Below are 24,470 nucleotides of genomic sequence, written 5' to 3'. Positions count from 1 at the left end.
CCCCCACCCATGGACCCCCACCCACGGGACCCCCCCCCCCCCCCCCCACTCACTCCTTGAGCAGCGTGTGGAGGTGACGCTGCAGAGAGACCTGAGTGGTGTCCTGGAGCTCCTGGGGACATTGGGGACATCGTGGGGACAGGGGGACGTGGGGACGTGGGGACAAGGGGACATGGGGACAGGGGAATGGGGACAGGGGGATATGGGGACATGGGGACAGGGGGACAGGGGACAGGGGGACAGGGGGACAGGGGGATATGGGGACATGGGGACAGGGGGACAGGGGGATATGGGGACAGGGGGACAGGGGACAGGGGGATATGGGGACATGGGGACATGGGGATATGGGGACAGGGGGATATGGGGACATGGGGACATGGGGACAGGGGGACAGGGGGATATGGGGACGGGGGACATGGGGACAGGGGGACAGGGGGACATGGGGACAGGGGACATGGGGACAGGGGGATATGGGGACAGGGGGATATGGGGACATGGGGACAGGGGGACATGGGGATATGGGGACATGGGGACAGGGGGACAGGGGGACATGGGGACAGGGGACAGGGGGACATGGGGATATGGGGACATGGGGACAGGGGGACAGGGGGACATGGGGACAGGGGGACAGGGGGACAGGGGGACATGGGGACATGGGGACATGGGGACAGGGGGACAGGGGGACATGGGGACAGGGGGACGGGGGGACATGGGGACAGGGGGACATGGGGACAGGGGACATGGGGACAGGGGGATATGGGGACATGGGGATATGGGGACAGGGGGATATGGGGACAGGGGACATGGGGACAGGGGACATGGGGACAGGGGGATATGGGGACATGGGGACAGGGGGACAGGGGGACAGGGGGACAGGGGGATATGGGGATATGGGGACAGGGGGATATGGGGACAGGGGGACATGGAGAAAGGGGGACATGGGGACAGGGGGACATGGGGACATGGGGGATATGGGGACGGGAACATGGGGATATGGGGACAGGGGGACATGGGGGCAGGGGGACAGGGGGACAAGGGGACATGGGGATATGGGGATATGGGGACATGGGACAGGGGGACATGGGGACATGGGGCTCAGAGGATGGGGCGGGGGCACACTGGTATCCTGGGGGTCTATGGATTCCATCATTGAGCCCCTGGGGGCGTGGCCAGGCCAGGAGGGGGTGTGGCCAGGCCAGGAGGGGGCGTGGCCAGGCCAGGAGGGAAAAGGGGCGTGGCCTGAGGCGAGAGGGGCGGGGCTTGCGGAGGGGGCGTGGCCGCGCACCTCGTGGCTGTCAATCATCTGCTCCAGGGACTCGCAGAGTTTCTCCAGCGCCCCCTGGGGGAGGTTGGGGGGTCAAGGGGGTTTTGGGGGGGTTTTGGGGTGCTCACCCCCCAGGGTCTCCCTATTCCCCCCCATTTTTGGGGTGCTCACCCCCCAGGGTCTCCCTATTCCCCCCCATTTTTGGGGTGCTCACCCCCCGGGTCCCCCTCCATTATTGGGGTGCTCACCTGCACCAGGGAGTCCCCCCGAAGCCCCCGCAGCCCCTGGACCAGCGCCCGACTGGTCCCCACCAGTTGCTGCTCCGCAGCCACCACGGCCGATCCCAACTTCAGAACCTGGCGGGGGGGACACACAAGGGGTCCACCAGATCCCAACGGATCCCCCGGATCCTGCCGACCGTCCCCAGTACCCCCGCATCCCCTTGGATTCCCCCAGATCCCAAGATCCTGCCCGACCTTCCCCAACACCCCCGCATCCCCTTGGATTCCCCCAGATGCCCAAAGGATCACCACTCTATTCAGATTATCCTTGCCGACCGTCCCCAACACCCCCGCATCCCCTTGGATTCCCCCAGATCCCAACGGATCCCCCGGATCCTGCCGACCGTCCCCAACACCCCCGCATCCCCTTGGATTCCCCCAGATCCCAACGGATCCCCCGGATCCTGCCGACCGTCCCCAGCACCCCCGCATCCCCTTGGATTCCCCCAGATCCCAACGGATCCCCCGGATCCTGCCGACCGTCCCCAACACCCCCGCATCCCCTTGGATTCCCCCAGATCCCAACGGATCCCCCGGATCCTGCCGACCGTCCCCAATACCCCCGCATCCCCTTGGATTCCCCCAGATCCCAACGGATCCCCCGGATCCTGCCGACCGTCCCCAATACCCCCGCATCCCCTTGGATTCCCCCAGATCCCAACGGATCCCTCGGATCCTGCCGACCGTCCCCACACCCCCGCATCCCCTTGGATTCCCCCAGATCCCAACGGATCCCCCGGATCCTGCCGACCGTCCCCAACACCCCCGCATCCCCTTGGATTCCCCCAGATCCCTCCCAGATTTTGGGGTACCCCCCCAGAGTCCTCTCCTGGATGCCTGGGTCCCCCCCCAGATTTTGGGGTCCCCCCCAGATTTTGGAGTACCCCCCAGATTTTGGGGTCTCCCCCCGATTTCAGGGTCCCCATCCGGACACCTGGGTCCCCCTGATATTGGGCCCCCCCCAGATTTGGGGTACCCACGCAGATTTTAGACCCCTCCCGATTTTGGGGTGTCCCTCCCCCGATTTCAGGGTCCTCTCCCGGACGCCTGGCTCCCCCCGATATTGGGGCCCCCCCTGATTTCAGGGTCCCCTCCTGGACGCCTGGGTCTGCCCGATCTTGGGGTCCCCCCCCAGATTTTGGGGTCCCCCCATATTTTGGGGTCTCCCCTTGATTTTTGGGGTCCCCCCTTGATTTTGGGAGCCCCTCCCAGACGCCTGGGTCCCTCCCTGATGTTGGGGTGCCGCCCCAGACTTTGGGGTCCCCCCCTCGATTTTTGGGGGGGTCCCCCCCCCACCTTCTCCAGCTGCGTCTCCAGTTCAGCCACATCGGCCTCAGCCTCTTCAACAGCCGCCCTGGGGGGGTCGGGGGGGTTTTGGGGGTCACGAGGGGGTTTGGGGGGTCAGGGGGGTTATGGGGGGGTTTGGGAAGTCCCGGGGTCATGGGGGGGGTCCCAAGGGGGTTATGGGGGTCCCAAGGGGAGTTTTGGGGGGGTTATGGGGGGGTTTGGGGGGCTCAGAGCAGTTTGGGGGGTGTGGGGGTCACAAGGGGGTTTTGGGGGGTCACGGGGGGGGTGGGGGGGTCAGAGAGGGGATTATTGGGGGGTTGCAGGGGGGTTTGGGGGTGATTTGGGGGGGGGCTTTTGGGGGCCCCAGGGAGGTTTTGGGAGTGGGGAGTTTTGGGGGTGATTTCCGGAGGTTTCGGGGCCCCAGGGAGGTTTTTTGGGGCGGTTTCCGGGGATTTTGGGGCCCCGCGGTGGCGTTTCCGGTGGTGCCGGCGCCGCGGTGACGTCACGGGGCGGGGGGGGGGGATGGGGTGCCCCAAAATGGTGGGAACCCCTCCTCGTGCAAGGACCCTCGTGCAAGGACCCTCGTGCAAGGACCCGCAAGACCCCCCCCCCGCCTCGTGCGAGGGACTCCCCGGTGCAAGCGCCGCCCCCTCGTGCAAAACCCCCTCGTGCAAAACCCCCTTGCACAAGAGCCTCGTGCGAGAACCAGCTCACTCGTGCAACATCCCTCGTGCAAAGGCCCCCTCGCGCAAAAGCCCCCTCCTGCAAGCCCCGCCCCCTCCTGCAAGAGCCCCTCGTGCAAGACCCGTGTCCTCGTGCGAGAGCCCCCCCGTGCGAGACGCAAACACTTGTGCAAGGCCCCCTCGTGCAAAAGCCCCCCCCGTGCAAGTTCTTCCCCGTGCAAGACCCTCCTGCTCGTGCAAAACCCCTCATGCAAAAGCTACCTCGTGCAAAAGCCCCCCCCGTGCAAGGTCTTCCTCGTGCAAGACCCACCTGCTCGTGCAAAACCCCTTGTGCAAAACCCTTCATGCAAAAGCTACCTCGTGCAAAACCCCCCCCCTGCAAGGTCTTCCTTGTGCAAGACCCACCTGCTCGTGCAAAACCCCTCGTGCAAAAGCTACCTCGTGCAAACCCCCCCCCCCTGCAAGGTCTTCCTTGTGCAAGACCCACCTGCTCGTGCAAAACCCCTTGTGCAAAAGCTACCTCGTGCAAAACCCCCCCCGTGCAAGGTCTTCCTCGTGCAAGACCCGCCTGCTCGTGCAAAACCCCTTGTGCAAAACCCCTCATGCAAAAGCCCCCCCGTGCAAAAGCCCCCCCCCTTGCAAAGGGCTCCACCGTGCAAGCCCCCTCGTGCAAGCCCCGCCCCCTCGTGCAACCCACCCCCCCCAAGCACACGCGTGTGCAAGGGGCCCCCCCGCCCCTCCCCCACTCTCTCCCCCCTCCCCCCCCCGCGGTTTCCTGCCCCTCCCCCCCGCCCTTGTGCACCCATGTGCGAAACCGCTTCCTCGCCACGGGGGGGCCCTTGCACGAGTTGGGGGCGGGGGGGTGGGTGGTTCTGGGGGGGTCCCAGTTTTGGGGGGGGGGGTCAGGGGGTGCTGGGGGGACAGGATGCTCGGGGGGGGGGGTCTCGGTTCTGGGGACACCAGGGGGGGGGGTCCCGGTACGGGGGGGGTCCCGGGGGGGTCCCCAAAGTGTCCCCGGGGGGTCACTGTCCCGGGGGGGTCCCGGGGGTGCCGGTAATTGGGGGATGCTCCGGGGGGGGTTCCCGGTTCTGGGGACACTGGGGGGGGGTCCCCAAAGGTCCCCGGGGGGGTCACTGTCCCGGGGGGGGGCATGGGATGCTGAGGGGGTCCTGGTTTTGGGGGGGGTCCCGGGGGGGTCCCCAAAGGTCCCTGGGGGAGTCACTGTCCCGGGGGGGGCAGAGGGTGCTGGGGGGGTCCTGGTTTTGGGGGGGGTCCCGGGGGGGTCCCCAAAGGTCCCTGGGGGGGTCACTGTCCCGGGGGGGGCAGAGGGTGCTGGGGGGGTCCTCGTTTTGGGGGGGGTCCCGGGGGGGTCCCCAAAGTGTCCCCGGGGGGGTCACTGTCCCGGGGGGGGGCAGAGGGTGCTGGGGGGGTCCTGGTTTTGGGGGGGTCCCCAAAGTGTCCCCGGGGGGGGCAGAGGGTGCTGGGGGGGTCCTGGTTTTGGGAGGGGTCCCGGGGGGGTCCCCAAAGTGTCCCCGGGGGGGTCACCGTCCCGGGGGGGGGTCCCGGGGGTGCCGGTAATTGGGGGGATGCTCGGGGGGGGGGCCCGGGGGGGTCCGGGTACCTGAACCAGGGCGAGTCCCGCAGACACTCCTCGAAGTTCAAATTCCCCGTCATCCCGGGGGGGGGGGACACGGGGCGGGGGGGGGGTGGGTGACAAGGTGGGGGGGGTGACAAGGAGGGGGCCGCACGCGGGGGGGTCCTGGGGGGGTCCCGGTCCCGGCGGTGCCGGGAGGCGGCTGGTGCGACGGGGCCGGACGAGGCGGCGGCTCCGCCCCGGGGGGGGCGGGGATGGGGGGGGGGGGAGCGGGGGGGGGGGGGGACGGGGGGGTTGGGGATGGGGGGGCGGGATGGGGGGGTTGGGGGGTGGGATGGGGGGGCAGCGGGGGGGGGTGGGGGGTGGGATGGGGGGGCGGGATGGGGGGGGTTTCGGGGTGGGGGAGCGGGATGGGGGTGTTGGGGGGGATGGGGGGACACGGGGGGGTGGGATGGGGGGGGACGGGGGGGGTTGGGGATGGGGGGCGGGATGGGGGGGTTGGGGGGTGGGATGGGGGGGGCAGCGGGGGGGGGGGTTGGGGGGTGGGATGGGGGGGGTTGGGGGGGATTTGGGGGTGGGATGGGGGGATGGGGGGGGTTGGGGGTGGGATGGTGGGATGGGGGGGTTGGGGGGTGGGATGGGGGGGGCAGCGGGGGGGGGGTTGGGGGGTGGGATGGGGGGGGTTGGGGGGGATTTGGGGATGGGGGGCCGGGATGGGGGGGTTGGGGGGGGATGGGGGGACACGGGGGGGTGGGATGGGGGGGCGGGATGGGGGGGTTGGGGGGGGATGGGGGGACACGGGGGGGTGGGATGGGGGGGCGGGATGGGGGGGGTTGGGGGGGGATGGGGGGGGTTGGGGGGGATTTGGGATGGGGGGCCGGGATGGGGGGGTTGGGGGGGATGGGGGGACACGGGGATGTGGGATGGGGGGGCGGGATGGGGGGGGACGGGGGGGATGGGGGGGGTTGGGGGATGGGGGGCGGGATGGGGGGGGTTGGGGGGGGATGGGGGGGGTTTCGGGGTGGGGGGGCGGGATGGGGTTGTTGGGGGGGATGGGGGGACACGGGGGGGTGGGATGGGGGGGACGTGGGGGGTTGGGGATGGGGGGCGGGATGGGGGGGTTGGGGGGTGGGATGGGGGGGCAGCGGGGGGGGGGGACGGGGGGGTTGGGGATGGGGGGGCGGGATGGGGGGGTTGGGGGGGGATTGGGGGGGTTTCGGGGCGGGGGGGCGGGATGGGGGGGTTGGGGGGTGGGATGGGGGGGCGGGATGGGGGGGGACGGGGGGGATGGGGGGGGTTGGGGAATGGGGGGCAGGATGGGGGAGTTGAGGATGGGGGGGTTGGGGGTGGGATGGGGGGGTTGAGGGGCGGGATGGGGGGGGTGGGGGGGGGATTTGGGGATGGGGGGGCGGGGGGGGGGTTGGGGGGGATGGGGGGACACGGGGGGGCGGGATGGGGGGGACGGGGGGGGTTGGGGATGGGGGGGCGGGATGGGGGGGTTTGGGGGTGGGGTGGGGGGGATTTTTGGGGTTGGATGGGGGGGGCACGGGGGGGTGGGGGGATTTGGGGATGTGGGGGTTTGGCGGGTAGGATGTGGGGGTACAGGGGGTGGGGTGGGGAGGAATGGGGGGTTTTGGGGGGTGGGATGGGGGGGTTTGGGGGGGGCAGGATGGGGAGGTTTGGGGGGTGGGGGGGATGTGGGGGGGATTTGGGGGGGGGGCCAGAATGAGGGGGTCTTGGGGGACATGGGGGGGGGGAGGACTTTGCGGGGGGGGGGAAGGGGAATGGGGGGGGGGGGGAAGGGGAATGGGGGGGGGGGGGGGGGAAGGGGAGGATTTGGGGGAGGGGGGGGGACATGGGGAACCCGGGGGGGGTCGGGATGTCTCTAAATCGTCCCCCCCCCCCATGCTGTTAATTAGCTATTAATTAACTCCTAGCGCTCGCTAATTCGGATGTACTAATTTTCACCAGGTGTTAATAAGCAGGAACAACTCGCCAGCGCTTCGACCGCCTTATTAATGCCACCCCCCCCCCCCCCCACCGGGGTTAATTAACCCCCTACACGCCGCGGCGGCCCCGTAATTAGCCCAACTTCATCAACCGGGCCTTAATTAGCGGCGGGTCCACGGCGTTGCCAGGCAGGGCCCCGTCGCCATGGCAACCGTTGCCAGGGCGTGAAGCGCCGCGGGGGAAAGGGCGCGGGCTGGTGCCACGCTGCCGTAAAGCGTCCTCGGGGGAAAGGGCGCGGGGGGGGTGCCACGCTGCCGTAAAGCGGCTTGGGGAAAGGGCGTGGGGGGGGGGTGCCACGCTGCCGTAAAGCGGCTTGGGGGAAAGGACGCGGGGGGGTGCCACGCCGCCGTAAAGCGTCGCGAAAGTGTCGCGCTGAAGGGGAGGTTTTCGGGGGGCGGCCCGGGAGGCGCCGCGGAGCCGGAGGCGATGGCGGCGCCGGGCCCCGGTGGGGCCGGGGGGGACCCGGGGGGGCCCGGGGAGCTGCACCCCCGCACCGGGAAGCTGGTGTCGCTGTCCCAGGGCGGGCGGAGCGCGGCCCGGGCGCAGCCGGGCCAGGAGTTCAACCACGGGCTGGTGCTGAGCCGGGAACCGCTGCGGCCCGGCCGGGTGTTCACCGTGCGCATCGACAGGAAGGTGAATGGGGGGATGGGGGCACTGGTTTGGACTGGGGGGGGGACTGGGAGGGGACGGGGAGGGGGTTTGGAGGAACTGGAGGGGACTGGGAGGGGATTGGGAGGGAGTGGGGGGGACTGGTTTGGACTGGGAGGGGAATGGGGGGGACTGATTTGGACTGGGAGGAGATTTGGAGGAACTGGAGGGGACTGGGAGGGGAATGGGGGGACTGGGAAGGGAGTGGGGGGGACTGGGGGGGACTGGTTTAGACTGAGAGGGGAATGGGGGGACTGGTTTGGACTGGGAAGGGACTGGAGGGGACTGGAGGGGGACTGGGAGGGGATTTGGAGGAACTGGAGGGGACTGGGAGGGGAGTGGGGGGACTGGTTTGAACTGGGTGGGAGTGGGGGGGACGTGGTGGGGACTGGTTTGGACTGGGAGGGGATTTGGAGGAACTGGAGGGGACTGGGAGGGGAGTGGGGGGGAACTGGTTTGGACTGGGAGGGGAATGGGGGGGACTGGGAGGGAGTGGGGGGGACGTGGTGGGGACTGGTTTGGACTGGGAGGGGATTTGGAGGAACTGGAGGGGACTGGGAAGGGAGTGGGGGGACTGGAGGGGACTGGGAGGGAGTTGGGGGGGAATGGGGGGGACTGGTTTGGACTGGGAGGGGAATGGGGGGACTGGGAAGGGAGTGGGGGGGACTGGGGGGGACTGGTTTAGACTGGGAGGGGAATGGGGGGACTGGAGGGGACTGGGAGGGGAATGGGGGGACCGGGAGGGGACTGGTTTGGACTGGGGGGGAACTGGTTTGGACTGGGAGGGGAATGGGGGGGACTGGGAGGGGAATAGGGGGGACTGGGAGGGGAATGGGGGGGACTGGTTTGGACTGGGAGGGGAGTGGGGGGGAATGACGGCGGAATAGGGGGGACCGGTTTAGACTGGGAGGGGAATGGGGGGGACTGCAGAGGAATAGGAGGGAAATGGGAGGGACTGGAGGGGAGTGGAAGGCACTGGTTTGGACTGGGAGGGGAATGGGGGGGACTGGTTTGTACTGGGAGAGACTGGGAGGGGAATGAGGGGGACTGGTTTGGACTGGGGGGGAAATAGGGGGCACTGGTTTGGACTGGGAGGGGATTGGGAGGGACTGGTTTGTACTGGGAGGGGATTTGGAGGGACTGGTTTGTACTGGGAGGCAAATGGGGGGACTGGTTTGTACTGGGAGAGGATTGGGAGAGACTGAGAGGGGAATGGGGGGCACTGGTTTGTACTGGGAGGGGAGTAGTGGGGACTGGGGGGGAATAGGGGGGACTGGTTTCTACTGGGAGGAGACTGGGGGGGACTGGGAGGGGATTGAGAGGAACTGGGAGGGGAATGGGGGGCACTGGTTTATACTGGAAAAGGACTGAGAACGCACTGAGATGGACTGTAGGGAACAGAGCAGAATAGGGAGCACTGGTTTATACTGGAAGAGGACTGGGGAGGCACTGGGAGGGGATTTGGAGCACTGGGGGTACTGGGATGACTGGGGGCCACTGGGATGGACTGGGGCAGGTTGGGGAGTTGGGACTGGAGATACTGGGGGGATTGGGGAAGAGCGTACTGGGGATACTGGGGGGACTGGGGAGGATCGTACTGGGGGGACTGGGGAGGATAGTACTGGGGATACTGGGGGGACTGGGGAGAATCGTACTGGGGGGACTGGGGAGGATTGTACTGGGGATACTGGGGGGACTGGGGAGGATCGTACTGGGGGGACTGGGGAGGATTGTACTGGGGATACTGGGGGGACTGGGGAGGATCGTACTGGGGGGACTGGGGAGGATAGTACTGGGGATACTGGGGGGACTGGGGAGAATCGTACTGGGGGGACTGGGGAGGATTGTACTGGGGATACTGGGGGGACTGGGGAGGATCGTACTGGGGGGACTGGGGGGACTGGGGAGGATTGTACTGGGGATACTGGGGGGACTGGGGAGGATAGTACTGGGGGGACTGGGGAGGATCGTACTGGGGATACTGGGGGGACTGGGGAGGATCGTACTGGGGATACTGGGGGGACTGGGGAGGATTGTACTGGGGATAGCGGGGGGACCATCATATCAGAGTCCCCAAGTGGGGGGGGGTGACACAGACACTAGCACTGGGGACACCCTTGACCCCCATTTACCCCCCAGTCCTCCTCCAATTTCCCCATCAGGGACCCCCCCATGACCCCCCATTTTTTGGTGTCCCCCCATTTTATTTCCCCCCCCGATGAACTCATAGAGCGACTCCTTCCCCCCCAGCTCCCCCCCCCAGTTCCCCCCCCCAGTTCCCCATTTCTCACCCCCTTGACCCCCCCATTTTACTTTTGGCCCCCCAGGTGAACTCATGAAGCGGCACCACCCCCCCATTTGCCCATTAGGGACCCCCCAATTTCCCCCGTGACCCCCCCATATTTTGCTCCCCCCCCCCAGGTGAACTCGTGGAGCGGCTCCCTGGAGCTGGGGGTCACATCCCTGGACCAATAACCCCCCCATTGCCCCCCCCCATTTCTCCCCATATCCCCCCATTTCCCCGTCAGGGACCCCTCCAAGCCCCCAATTTCCCCCCTGACCCCCCCATATTTTGTTTCCCCCCCCCAGGTGAACTCGTGGAGCGGCTCCCTGGAGCTGGGGGTCACATCCCTGGACCAATAACCCCCCCATTCCCCCCATTTTTCCCCCCATTTCCCCCTCAGGGACCCCTCCAACCCCCCAATTTCCCCCCTGACCCCCCCATATTTTGCTTCCCCCCCCCCAGGTGAACTCGTGGAGCGGCTCCCTGGAGCTGGGGGTCACATCCCTGGACCAATAACCCCCCTAATTTCCCCCTGCTCCCCCCAATCATCTTTTGTCCCCCCAGATGAACTCAGGGAGCGGCTCCAACTCTCATTGCCCCCCCATTCGTTTGTTACCCCCCCATTCGTTTGTTACCCCCATTCATTAATTCATTGCCCCCCATTTGTTTGTTATCCTCATTCATTCATTCATTTGTTACCCCCATTCATTCATTCGTTACCCCCATTCATTCATTCATTGCCCCCCATTCATTCATTCATTGCTCTCTATTCATTCATTACCCCCATTCATTCACTGCCCCCCATTCATTTGTTACCCCCATTTGCCCATTGCCCCCCATTCATTCATTCATTCCCCCCCATTTCTCCACATTAATCTCCATCTGCGACCCCTTTAACCCCCCCATTTCTCACCCCCGTGACCCCCCCATATTTTGCTTCCCCCCCCCCAGGTGAACTCGTGCAGCGGCTCTCTGGAGCTGGGGGTCACATCCCTGGACCAATAACCCCCCCATTCCCCCCATTTCTCCCTCAGGGACCCCTCCAACCCCCCAATTTCCCCCCTGACCCCCCCATATTTTGTTTTCCCCCCCCAGGTGAACTCGTGGAGCGGCTCCCTGGAGCTGGGGGTCACATCCCTGGACCAATAACCCCCCTAATTTCCCCCTGATCCCCCCAATCTTCTTTTGTCCCCCCAGATGAACTCATGGAGCGGCTCCAACTCTCATTGCCCCCCCATTCGTTTCTTACCCCCCCATTCGTTTGTTACCCCCATTCATTCATTCATTGCCCCCCATTCGTTTGTTACCCCCATTCATTCATTCATTGCCCCCCATTCATTCATTCATTGCCCCCCATTCATTCATTCACTGCCCCCCATTCATTTGTTACCCCCATTTGCCCATTGCCCCCCATTCATTCATTCCCCCCATTCATTCATTCATTCCCCCCCATTTCTCCACATTAATCCCCATCCGCGACCCCTTTAACCCCCCCATTTCTCACCCCCTGACCCCCCCGTATTTTGCTTCCCCCCCCCAGGTGAACTCGTGGAGCGGCTCCCTGGAGCTGGGGGTCACATCCCTGGACCAATAACCCCCCCATTCCCCCCATTTCTCCCTCAGGGACCCCTCCAACCCCCCAATTTCCCCCCTGACCCCCCCATATTTTGTTTCCCCCCCCCCAGGTGAACTCGTGGAGCGGCTCCCTGGAGGTGGGGGTCACATCGCTGGACCCGGCCGCCCTGCAGTTCCCCAGCAGCGCCACGGGGCTGCGGGGGGCTCGTGGGTGGTGTCGGGGTGCTCGGTGCTGCGCGACGGGCGCTCCCTGCGCGAGGATTTCGGACCCGACCTGGACGTCCTGGGCGAGGGGGACAGGGTGGGGGTGCAGGTGACGGCGGGGGGGGAGCTGCGCCTTTGGGTGAACGGGCGCGATTGGGGGGTGGCGGCCGCCGGCGTCCCCCCCCGCGTTTGGGCCGTGGTCGACCTGTACGGCAAGTGCACGCAGGTGACCGTGGTGCCGCACGAGGGGGGGGACGACGGAGGTGGCAGAGCGGGGGGACGCGACGACGGGGACGACGACAATGTCACCCCCCCGCCCCCGGCGCTGCAACCGCAGCCGGTGACGCCAAGCGGGAGCAACCTGCCTGGTAAGGGGGGGGGATTTGGGAGGTATTGGGGGGCTGGGGGGGGGGGGGATTTGGGGGGCTGGGGGGGTGGGGAGGAGGATTTTGGGGGGTGTTTAGGGAGTGGGAGGGGGGTTTTGGGGGGCTGGGGGGGGATTTGGGGGGGTGGGGAGGAGGATTTTGGGGGGTATTGGGGGGCTGGGGGGGGATTTGGGGGGCTGGGGGGGTGGGAGGGGGATTTTGGGGGGTTTTGGGGGGCTGGGGGGGATTTGGGGGGGTGGGGAGGAGGATTTTGGGGGGTATTGGGGGCTGGGGGGGGATTTGGGGGGCTGGGGGGGTGGGGAGGAGGATTTTGGGGGGTATTGGGGGGCTGGGGGGGATTTGGGGGGGTGGGGAGGAGGATTTTTGTTGGGTATTGGGGGCTGGGGGGGGATTTGGGGGGGTGGGGAGGAGGATTTTGGGGGGGTATTGGGGGCTGGGGGGGGATTAGGGGGGTTGGGGGGGTGGGGAGGAGGATTTTGGGGGGTATTGGGGGGCTGGGGGGGGATTTGGGGGGGTGGGGAGGAGGATTTTGGGGGGTATTGGGGGGCTGGGGGGGATTTGGGGGGGTGGGGAGGAGGATTTTGGGGGGTATGGGGGGTGTTTAGGGGGTGGGAGGGGGATTTAGGGGGGTATTTGGGGGGCTGGGGTGGGTGGGGAGGGGGATATGGGGGGAGTGGGAGGGGGATTTGGGGGGTGTTTAGGGGGTGGGCAGGGGATTTGGGGGGTATTGGGGGGCTGGGGGGGATTTGGGGGCATGGGGAGGAGGATTTTGGGGGGTATGGGGGGTGGGGGGGTATTGAGGGAGGGGGGATTTGGGGGACCTGGGGTTACTGGGAGCACTGGGAGGGTGGTGGGGTCGTAACTGGGAGCACTGGGCTCGCTGGGAGGATGCTGGGGGCGTTACTGGGAGGATAGTGGGGTCACTCGGAAGGCACTGGGCTGTTACTGGGAGAGCACTGGGGCGTTAGTGTGGGTGTTACTGGGAGGGCACTGGGGTGTTACTGGGAGCACTGGGGTGTTACTGTGGTTGTTACTGGGAGCACTGGGGTGTTACTTTGGTTGTTACTGGGAGGGCACTGGGGTGTTACTGGGAGCACTGGGGTGTTACTGGGAGCACTGGGGTGTTACTGTGGCTGTTACTGGGAGGGCACTGGGGTGTTACTGGGAGCACTGGGGTGTTACTTTGGTTGTTACTGGGAGCACAGGGGTGTTACTGTGGCTGTTACTGGGAGGGCACTGGGGTGTTACTGGGAGCACTGGGGTGTTACTGTGGGTGTTACTGGGAGGGCACTGGGGTGTTACTGGGAGCACCGGGGTGTTACAGTGGCTGTTACTGGGAGGGCACTGGGGTGTTACTGGGAGCACTGGGGTGTTACTTTGGTTGTTACTGGGAGCACAGGGGTGTTACTGTGGCTGTTACTGGGAGGGCACTGGGGTGTTACTGGGAGCACTGGGGTGTTACTGGGAGCACTGGGGTGTTACTGTGGCTGTTACTGGGAGGGCACTGGGGTGTTACTGGGAGCACTGGGGTGTTACTGTGGGTGTTACTGGGAGGGCACTGGGGTGTTACTGGGAGCACCGGGGTGTTACTGTGGCCGTTACTGGGAGCACTGGGGTGTTACTGGGAGCACTGGAGTGTTACTGTGGCTGTTACTGGGAGCACTGGGGTGTTACTGGGAGCACTGGGGTGTTACTGTGGCTGTTACTGGGAGGGCACTGGGGTGTTACTGGGAGCACTGGGGTGTTACTGTGGGTGTTACTGGGAGGGCACTGGAGTGTTACTGGGAGCACTGGGGTGTTACTGTGGCTGTTACTGGGAGGGCACTGGGGTGTTACTGTGGCTGTTACTGGGAGGGCACTGGGGTGTTACTGTGGCTGTTACTGGGAGGGCACTGGGGTGTTACTGTGGCTGTTACTGGGCGGGCACTGGGGCGTCACTGGTCTGACTGGTGCCCCCAGCGCTGCCCCCGGCCCCGCCCCGGCCCCGCCCGGACAAATTTCCCGACAGCCTGGACACGCCCGAGGGTGAGTGACAGGGGGCGGGGCCTATGGGGGCGTGGTCTAACGGGGGGGGGCGGAGCCATGGTCAGCCCCGCCTCCAGGTGGGAGTGGGCAGGGCTTGTCTCTTGGGGGCGTGGTCTTGTATAGGGTGGGCGTGGCTTACCCCCCGGGGGGCGGAGCTTCCTCTTCTCTTACCATAATGAGTTATTAAGGGGTGGGGGGGCGTGGCCTATTGGGGGGCGTGGCCTATTGGGGGGCGTGGCCTATTGGGGGGGCGTGGCCTATTGGGGGGGCGTGGCCTATTGGGGGGGCGTGGCCTATTGGGGGGGCGTGGCCTATTGGGGGGGCGTGGCCTATTGGGGGGGCGTGGCCTATTGGGGGGCGGAGCTTCCCCTCCCTTGCCACAATGAATGGGGGAAGGCGGGGTTCCCGGGTGGGCGTGGCCTATTTTAGGGGGCGTGGCCTATTGGTGGGCGTGTCCCGCCCCAGGGGGGCGGAGCTTCCCATCCTTTCCCACAATGATTGAATGGGGCAAGGGGGCGTGGCCTATGGGGGCGTGGCCTATTCGGGGGGGCGTGTCCCACCCCAGGGGGGCGGAGCTTCCCCTCCCTGGCTGCAATTATTGAATGGGGCAAGGGGGGGATTCCCGGTGGGCGTGTCCCCTCCCGGTGGGCGTGTCCCATTCAAGGGGGCGTGTCCTGCCCCCCCAGGTGCTGCGTGGGCGGGGCCGGCGCTGTCCAATGAGGCGCTGCTGTTCCACGAGAAGTGCGGGGCGCTCATCAAGCTGAGCAACGGGCACAAGACGGCAGAGCGGCGGCGCCCGCTCGACGAGTTCAACAACGGGGTGGTGCTCACCAACCGGCCCCTGCGCGACGGGGAGATGTTCGAGGTGGGGCTGGGGGTCGTTAGGGGGGTCCTGGGGGGAGTTTGGGGGTCCGGGGGGTCGTTATGGGGGTCCTGGGGGGAATTTGGGGGTTTATGGGGGTCATTATGGGGGTCCTGGGGGGAATTTGGGGGTCCGGGGGGTCGTTATGGGGGTCCTGGGGGGAATTTGGGGGGGTTATGGAGGTCATTATGGGGTCCTGGGGGGGTTTATGGGGGTCATTATGGGGGTCCTGGGGGGAATTTGGGGGGTTATGGGGGTCATTATGGGGGTCCTTGGGGAGTCATTATGGGGGTCCTGGGGGGGGTTATGGAGGTCATTATGGGGGTCCTGGGGGGAATTTGGGGGGTTATGGGGGGGTTTATGGGGGTCCTGGGGCTCATTATGGGTGTCCTGGGGGGAATCTGGGGGGGTCATTATGGGGGTCATTATGGGGGTCATCATGGGGGTCCCGGGGGGAATTTGGGGGGGTTATGGGGGTCCTGGGGGGGTTTATGGGGGTCATTATGGGGCTCCTTGGGGGGGTTTATGGGGGTCATTATGGGGGTCTTGGGGGGTTTATGGGGGTCCTGGGGGAATTTGGGGGCTTATGGGGGTCATTATGTGGGTCCTGGGGGGGTCATTATGGGGGTCCTGGGGGGAATTTGGGGGGATTATAGAGGTCATTATGGGGGTCTTGGGGGGGTTTATGGGGGTCCTGGGGGGAATTTGGGGGCTTATGGGGGTCCTGGGGGCCAACTGGGGGGTTTTAGGGGTCCTTATGAGAGTCCTATGGGGGAGTTATGGGAGTCCTGGGGGGTTATGGGGGTCTCATCAATGGGGTCGTGCTCACCAACCAGCCCCTGTGTGATGGGGAGGTGGTCGACGTGGGGCTGGGGGGGTTTATGGGGGTCCTGGGGGGATTTATGGGGGTCCTGGGGGTCATTTTGGGGGGTCCTGGGAGGAATTTGGGGGGGTTCTGGGGGTCATTTGGGGGGAAATTGGGGGGTTCATTTAGAGGTTCAAGGGTTTCCTGGGTTAATTTGGGGGTTCAGGGGAGGGTCCTGGTTTAATTTGGGGGTTGGGGGGGGTCCTGGGTTCTTTTAGGGTTCGGGGGGTCTTGGGTTCATTTGGGGGTTCGGGGGGTCCTGGGTTAATTTGGGGGTTTGGGGGGGTCCTGGGTTATTTTGGGGGTTCGGGGGGGGGTCCCTCACACCCCCCCGTCCCCCCCAGATCCGCATCGACAAACTGGTGGACAAGTGGTCGGGGTCCATCGAGATTGGGGTGACGGCCCATAACCCCAACAGCCTGGAGTACCCGGCCACCATGACCAACCTGCGCTCCGGTCAGACCCCCCCCCCAAAAATCTGGGGGACCCCCCAAATCGGGGTCCCACCCTGACCCCCCAAAAACCCCCTGGGACTCCCTAAATAGCCTTAAAAAAGGGGGTGGGGGGAGCTCCCCGGACACCTGGGTCCCCTCCCAGGACACCCCCCTCCCAGATGCTTGGGACCCCCCCCAAAAATCTGGGGGACCCCCCAAACTCAGGGTCCCCCCCCAAAAAGCCCTGGAACCCCCTAAATATCCTTAAAAAGGGGGTGGGGGGAGCTCCCCGGACGCCTGGGTCCCCTCCCAGGACACCCCCCAGATGCTTGAGACTCCCCCCCTCCAAAAATCGGGGGGGACCCCCCAGTCTCGGGGTCCCCCCCGACCCCCCAAAAACCCCCTGGGACTCCCTAAATTCCCTTAAAAAAGGGGGTGGGGGGAGCTCCCCGGACGCCTGGGTCCCCTCTGAGTGGGGGTTGGAACCCCCTGGCCCCCCCCAAAAATAAGCCTGAGACTCCCCAAATAGCTTTAAAAAAAGTGATGGGGGGGGTTCCCTGGATTCCTGGGTCCCCCCCCCGGATGCCTGGGTCCCCTCCGAGTGGGGGTGGGGACCCCCCGGACGCCTGGGTCCCCTCCAAATGGGGGTGGGGACCCCCCGGACGCCTGGGTCCCCCCAGTTTATTGTGTCCCCCCCACCCCAGGCACCATCATGATGAGCGGCTGCGGAATTTTGACCAACGGGAAGGGGACGAGACGCGAATATTGTGAATTCAGCCTCGATGAGCTGCAGGTGACCCCCCCCTTGGGACCCCCCAAAATCCTGGGAACCCCCCGAAATCCAGGGGACCCCCCTGGGACCCCCCCAAATTCCAAGGGACCCCTAAAACCTGCCTGGAACCCCCCAAAATCCAGGGGACCCCCTTGGGACACCCCAAGTTCCAAGGGACCCCTAAAATCCCCTGGGACCCCCCAGGACCCCCCAAAATCCAGGGGACCTCCCTGGGACACCCCTAATTCCAAGGGGCCCCTAAAACCCCCCCCGGGACCCCCCAAAACCCAGGGGATCCCCCAGGACCCCCCAAAATTCAGAGGACTCCCTCAGGGACCCCCCTCAAAATCCAGGGACCCCCCCAAATCCAGGACACCCCTAAAAACCCCCCTGGGACCCCCCCAAAATCCAGGGGACACCCCCCCAAATTCTGGGGGACTCCTCCAGGCCCCCCAAACCTCCTTAAAACCCCCAAAAGTAGCAAGTTCCTCCTGAAACCCCCCAAAATCAGAGGTCACCCACCCAGGGAACGCCCCAAAATCAGGGGTGACCCACCCAGGGGACCCCCTAAAATCAAGGGGGACCCCCCCCAAAATTGGGGGGACCAGACCACCCCCCAAAAGGGGGAAGAACCACCCAAAATCAGGGGTGAGCCCCCCAGGGACCCCCAAAATTGGGAGTTACCCCCGCCCGGGGACCCCCAAAACTGAGGGACCCCCCCCCCCCAGCCCTTATGGGTACCCCAAAAGTTGAGGAGACCCCCCATGTCTCTTGGGGTTTTGGGGTGTTCCCCCCCTCGTGTTCCCTTCCAAGGGGGTTTGGGGGTGTCACCTGGATTTGGGGGGACCCGTTGTCACCCGTGTCCCCCCCCCAGGAGGGGGATCACATCGGGCTGACCAGGAAACCCAACAACGCGCTGCACTTTTACATCAACGGCGTGGACCAGGGTGGGGACATGGGGACATCGGGGACGTTGGGGGGACACTGGGGGCATGGGGGACGTTGGGGACATTGGGGGGAATTGGGGACATGGGAGATGTTGGGGACGTTGGGGGGAATTGGGGACGTTGGGGACATGGGGGACGTCGGGGACATTGGGGGAAATTGGGGACATGGGAGATGTTGGGGACATTGGGGATATGGGGGACATTGGGGGGAATTGGGGACATTGGGGATAATGGGGGTGTTGGGGACATGGGGGACGTTGGGGGGAATTGGGGACATTGGGGACAATGGGGGCGTTGGGGACATGGGGGACGTTGGGGGGAATTGGGGACATGGGGGACGTTGGGGGGAATTGGGGACATTGGGGATAATGGGGGCGTTGGGGACATGGGGGACGTTGGGGGGAATTGGGGACATTGGGGATAATGGGGACATTGGGGACATGGGGGACGTTGGGGATAATGGGGACATTGGGGGGATGTTGGGGACATTGGGGATAATGGGGACAGTGGGGGGACGTTGGGGACTGGGGTGTCCCTGGTGCCACCGGTGTCCCTGTCCCCAAGGGAACATGAGGAGACAAGGGGACATGAGGACATGGGGATGGGGAGACATGGGGACAGGGGACATGGGGGGACATGGGGACAGGGGACATGGGGATGGGGGGACAAGGGGACATGAGGATGTGGGGATGGGGAGACATGGGGACAGGGGACATGGGGGGACATGGGGACAGGGGACATGGGGATGGGGGGACAAGGGGACATGAGGACGTGGGGATGGGGAGACATGGGGACAGGGGACATGGGGGGACATGGGGATGGGGGGACAAGGGGACATGAGGACATGGGGATGGGGAGACATGGGGACAGGGGACATGGGGGGACATGGGGATGGGGGGACAAGGGGACATGGGGATGAATCCCTGCAGTGTCCCCAACCTTGACACCCCGTCACTTTGAGGGGACATGGGGCCACCAAGGTGGCTCTTGGTGCCATCACCATCCACGAAACCTCCTCATATTGTCCCTGCCATGAGCGGGAGGTGACCGGGGTGTCCCCACGTCCCCCCCCCCCCCGCCCCGCGGTGACACCGGCGTCCCCGTCCCCAGGGGTGGCCACCACGCTGACCCCGCAGGTGGTGTACGGGGTGGTGGATCTCTACGGGATGGCCGTGAAGGTGACGATCGTCCACAGCCACAACCCCAGCGACCGGCTGCGGCGTCACAACGCCATCCTGCGCGCCATGTCCCCCGAGGGACCCCGGCGTGCCCCGCTGGCCGCCCCGCCCCCCGCCGGGCCCCCCGCCGTCCCCCGGCTCGTGTTCCACCCCAACTGCGGGCAGAAGGCGGCCGTGGTCAACGAGGGACGGACGGCGCTGCGGCCGCAGTGAGGGACTTGGGGACATCGGGGACGTTGGGGACATCGGGGAGGTTGGGGACATCATGGGGTTGTGGGGGGCAGGGGGATATTGGGGACATGGGGACAGGGGGATATGGGGACAGAGGGACATGGGTCAATGAGGGATGGACGGCGCTGGGGCCGCAGTGAGGGACTTGGGGACATTGGGGACATCATGGGGTTGTGGGGGACAGGAGGACATGGGGATATTGGGATGGGGGATATGGGGACATGGGGATTTGGGGACAGGGGGACATAGGGGTATGGGGACAGGGGGATTTGGGGACATGGGTCAACGAGGGACGGACGGCGCTGCGGCCGCAGTGAGGGACTTGGGGACGTTGGGGACATCATGGGGTTGTGGGGGACAGGAGGACATGGGGATATGGGGACATGGGGATTTGGGGACGGGGGACATAGGGGTATGGGGACAGGGGGATTTGGGGACATGGGTCAACGAGGGACGGACGGCGCTGCGGCCGCAGTGAGGGACTTGGGGACATCGGGGACGTTGGGGACATCGGGGAGGTTGGGGACATCATGGGGTTGTGGGGGGCAGGGGGATATTGGGAACATGGGGACAGGGGGATATGGGGACAGAGGGACATGGGTCAATGAGGGACGGACGGCGCTGCGGCCGCAGTGAGGGACTTGGGGACATCGGGGACATCATGGGGTTGTGGGGGGCAGGGGGACATGGGGATTTGGGGACAGGGGGATATGGGGATTTGGGGACAGGGGGACATAGGGGTATGGGGACAGGGGGATTTGGGGACATGGGTCAACGAGGGATGGACGGCGCTGCGGCCGCAGTGAGGGACTTGGGGACGTTGGGGACATCATGGGGTTGTGGGGGACAGGAGGACATGGGGATTTGGGGACAGGGGGATTTGGGGACATGGGTCAACGAGGGATGGACGGCACTGCGGCCACAGTGAGGGACGGGGGGACATTGGGGACGTTGGGGACATCATGGGGTTGTGGGGGGCAGGGGGATATGGGGATGTGGGACATGAGGATTTGGGGTCAGGGGGATATGGGGACATTGGTGGGGACAGAGGGGACAGGAATGGGAAGAAGCTCTTGGGGTCACTGTGACGGACCGTGTCTCGTGTGATGGGCCTGTCACTGGTGTCCCTGTCCCTGGTGTCCTCAACCCTGATGTCCCCATTGACTGTGTCCTTGTGTCCCCAGCCCTGATATCCCCATTGACCTGGTGTCCCCAACCCTGATGTCCCCATTGACTTTGTGTCCTTGTGTCCCCATTGACTTGATGTTCCCATTGACCTGGCGTCTCTATTGACTTTGTGTCCTTGGTGTCCCCAACCATGATGTCCCCATTGACTTTGTGTCCTTGTGTCCCTATTGACCTGATGTCCCTGTTGACCTGATGTCCCCATTGACTTTGTGTCCTTGGTGTCCCCAACCCTGATGTCCCCGTTGACTTTGTGTCCTTGTGTCCCCATTGACTTGATGTTCCCATTGACCTGGTGTCTCTATTGACTTTGTGTCCTTGGTGTCCCCAACCCTGATGTCCCCGTTGACTTTGTGTCCTTGTGTCCCTATTGACCTGATGTCCCTGTTGACGTGATGTCCCCATTGACTTCGTGTCCTTGCGTCCCCATCCCTGGTGTCCGTCCTGACCCGCCGTCCCCTTGCTGTCCCCCCGCTGACGCTGTCCCCTCGGTGTCCCCGTGTCCCCAGCGCCACCGACGACTTCAACCATGGGGTGGCTCTGAGCGCGCGGGCGCTGCGGGACAACGAGCTCTTCACCGTGCGCATCGACCGCATGGTGGACAAGTGGGCTGGGTCCATTGAGATCGGCGTCACCACCCACAGCCCTGCCCACCTGCAGCTGCCCTCCACCATGACCAACCTGCGCTCAGGTGGGTCCCCAACCGCACCACGGGGTCCCCAACGTCTCCATGGGGTTCCTCAGCATCTCCATGGGGTTCCTGTGGGGTCCTCAACATCCCCATGGGGTTCCTCAGCATCTCCATGGGGTCACCAGCATCTCCCCAACGTCCCCATGGGGTTCCTCAGCATCTCCATGGGGTCACCAGCATCTCCCCAATGTCCCCATGGGGTTCCTCAGCATCTCCATGGGGTCACCAGCATCTCCCCAACGTTCCCATGGGGTTCCTCAGCATCTCCATGGGGTCACCAGCATCTCCCCAACGTCCCCATGGGGTTCCTCAGCATCTCCATGGGGTCACCAGCATCTCCTCAACGTCCCCATGGGGTTCCTCAGCATCTCCATGGGGTTCCTGTGGGGTCCTCAACATCCCCATGGGGTTCCTCAGCATCTCCATGGGGTCACCAGCATCTCCCCAACGTTCCCATGGGGTTCCTCAGCATCTCCATGGGGTCACCAGCATCTCCCCAACGTCCCCATGGGGTTCCTCAGCATCTCCATGGGGTTCCTGTGGGCTCCTCAGCATCCCCATGGGGTCACCAGCATCTCGCCAACATCACCATGGGGTTCCTCAGCATCTCCATGGGGTCCCCTTGGTGTCCCCACCATCTCCATGGGGTCCCCGTGGTGTCCCCACCATCTCCATGGGGTTCTCATAGTGTCCCCAACATCTCCATGGTGTCCCCAATGGTGTCCCCAACATCCCCGTGGTGTCCCCACCATCTCCTTGGAGTCCCCGTGGTGTCCCCAACATCTCCATGGGGTTCTTATAGTGTCCCCAACATCTCCATGGGTTCCCTTGGTGTCCCCACCATCTCCATGGGGTCCGCAGTGGTGTCCCCACCATCTCCATGGGGTTCTTATAGTGTCCCCACCATCTCCATGGGGTCCCTACAAGTCTCCCAGCCACCCCTGGGTGTCCCCAAGGTTGTCCCCGGGTGGCTGATGTCCCCGTGTGTCCCCAGGCACGTGGATGATGACGGGGAACGGGGTGATGCACAATGGGACCACCGTGCTGGACGAGTACGGGCACAACCTGGACCGGCTCAAGGTGGGGACATGGGGACGTTGAGGGGGGACATCACCCGGTGGGGTTGGGGACATCATGAGGTGGATTTGAGGGATCTGGGGGTGTCAGGAGGTGAGTTTGGGGACACTTGGGACATTGGGGGTGGGTATGGTGACACTACAAGGTGGGTTTGGGGACATTTGGGATACCAGGGGTGACTTTGGGGACACCAGAGGGTGGGTTTGGGGACATCACGAGGTGGGTTTGAGAGACTTTGGGACATGAGGAGGTGAGTTTGGGGACATCGGGGATGGGTTTGGGGACATCAGGGGGGTTTGGGGACATCACAAGGTGGGTTTGAGGGACCTGGGGACATCAGGGGTGACTTTGGGGACAACACAAGGTGGGTCTGAGGGACCTGGGGACGTCAGGGTGTTGGGTTGGGGACATTGGGGACATAAGGGTGTTGGATTTGGGGCTCCTGGGGACACCAGGACAATGGGTTTGGGGACATCTGGGTCACCAAGGGGTGGGTTTGTGACCCTTGGGGACACCAAGGGCTGGATTTATGGCCCTTGGGGACACCAAGGGGTGGGTTTGTGACCCTTGGGGACACCAAGGGGTGGGTTTGTGACCCTTGGGGACACCAAGGGCTGGATTTATGGCCCTTGGGGACACCAAGGGCTGGGTTTGTGACCCTTGGGGACACCAAGGGGTGGATTTATGGCCCTTGGGGACACCAGGGGGTGGGTTCGGGGACACCAGGGGATGGATTTGGGGACACCAAGGAGATGATTTAGAGGGACCTGGGGTGGGTTTGATGGACTTGGGGACACCAAGGGCTGGGTTTGTGACCCTTGGGGACACCAAGGAGTGGATTTATGGCCCTTGGGGACACCAAGGGCTGGATTTATGGCCCTTGGGGACACCAGGGGGTGGGTTCGGGGACACCAGGGGATGGATTTGGGGACACCAAGTAGATGATTTAGAGGGACCTGGGGTGGGTTTGATGGACTTGGGGACACCAAGGGCTGGGTTTGTGACCCTTGGGGACACCAAGGGGTGGGTTTGTGACCCTTGGGGACACCAAGGGCTGGATTTATGGCCCTTGGGGACACCAAGGGGTGGGTTCGGGGACACCAGGGGATGGATTTGGGGACACCAAGGAGATGATTTAGAGGGACCTGGGGTGGGTTTGATGGACTTGGGGACACCAAGGGCTGGGTTTGTGACCCTTGGGGACACCAAGGGCTGGATTTATGGCCCTTGGGGACACCAAGGGCTGGGTTTGTGACCCTTGGGGACACCAAGGGCTGGGTTTGTGACCCTTGGGGACACCAAGTGGTGGGTTTGTGACCCTTGGGGACACCAAGGGCTGGATTTATGGCCCTTGGGGACACCAAGGGCTGGGTTTGTGACCCTTGGGGACACCAAGGGCTGGGTTTGTGACCCTTGGGGACACCAAGTGGTGGGTTTGTGACCCTTGGGGACACCAAGGGCTGGATTTATGGCCCTTGGGGACACCAAGGGCTGGGTTTGTGACCCTTGGGGACACCAAGTGGTGGGTTTGTGACCCTTGGGGACACCAAGGGCTGGATTTATGGCCCTTGGGGACACCAAGGGCTGGGTTTGTGACCCTTGGGGACACCAAGGGGTGGGTTCGGGGACACCAGGGGATGGATTTGGGGACACCAAGGAGATGATTTAGAGGGACCTGGGGTGGGTTTGATGGACTTGGGGACACCAAGGGGTGGGTTTGTGACCCTTGGGGACACCAAGGGCTGGGTTTGTGACCCTTGGGGACACCAAGGGCTGGGTTTGATGGACTTGGGGACACCAAGGGGTGGGTTTGTGACCCTTGGGGACACCAAGGGCTGGGTTTGTGACCCTTGGGGACACCAAGGGCTGGATTTATGGCCCTTGGGGACACCAAGGGCTGGGTTTGTGACCCTTGGGGACACCAAGGGCTGGGTTTGTGACCCTTGGGGACACCAAGGGCTGGGTTTGTGACCCTTGGGGACACCAA

General features: G+C 64.8%; 1 protein-coding gene across 1 annotated transcript in view; it reads left to right on the top strand.

Annotated features, from left to right (window-relative positions):
• Window positions 1-7,484: 7,484 nt before the first annotated feature.
• The window catches only part of NEURL4 (neuralized E3 ubiquitin protein ligase 4), a gene marked incomplete at its 3' end in the record, with an annotated part of 31,091 nt that continues 14,105 nt past the window's right edge, over window positions 7,485-24,470 (top strand). Inside the window, 11 exon segments of the mRNA XM_065657958.1 lie at window positions 7,485-7,752; window positions 11,737-11,821; window positions 11,824-12,198; window positions 14,176-14,241; window positions 14,928-15,106; window positions 16,313-16,424; window positions 17,107-17,195; window positions 18,049-18,121; window positions 19,232-19,508; window positions 21,225-21,406; window positions 22,401-22,486. Of these exon segments, the coding sequence (XP_065514030.1) occupies window positions 7,546-7,752; window positions 11,737-11,821; window positions 11,824-12,198; window positions 14,176-14,241; window positions 14,928-15,106; window positions 16,313-16,424; window positions 17,107-17,195; window positions 18,049-18,121; window positions 19,232-19,508; window positions 21,225-21,406; window positions 22,401-22,486 (1,731 nt within the window).

The sequence above is a fragment of the Caloenas nicobarica genome, unplaced genomic scaffold (assembly GCF_036013445.1).
Source record: "Caloenas nicobarica isolate bCalNic1 unplaced genomic scaffold, bCalNic1.hap1 Scaffold_1559, whole genome shotgun sequence".
Classification (NCBI taxonomy): Eukaryota; Metazoa; Chordata; class Aves; order Columbiformes; family Columbidae; genus Caloenas; species Caloenas nicobarica.
The sequence above is the reverse complement of the archived record's forward strand: the minus strand, read 5'-3'. Positions and strand labels throughout refer to the sequence as shown.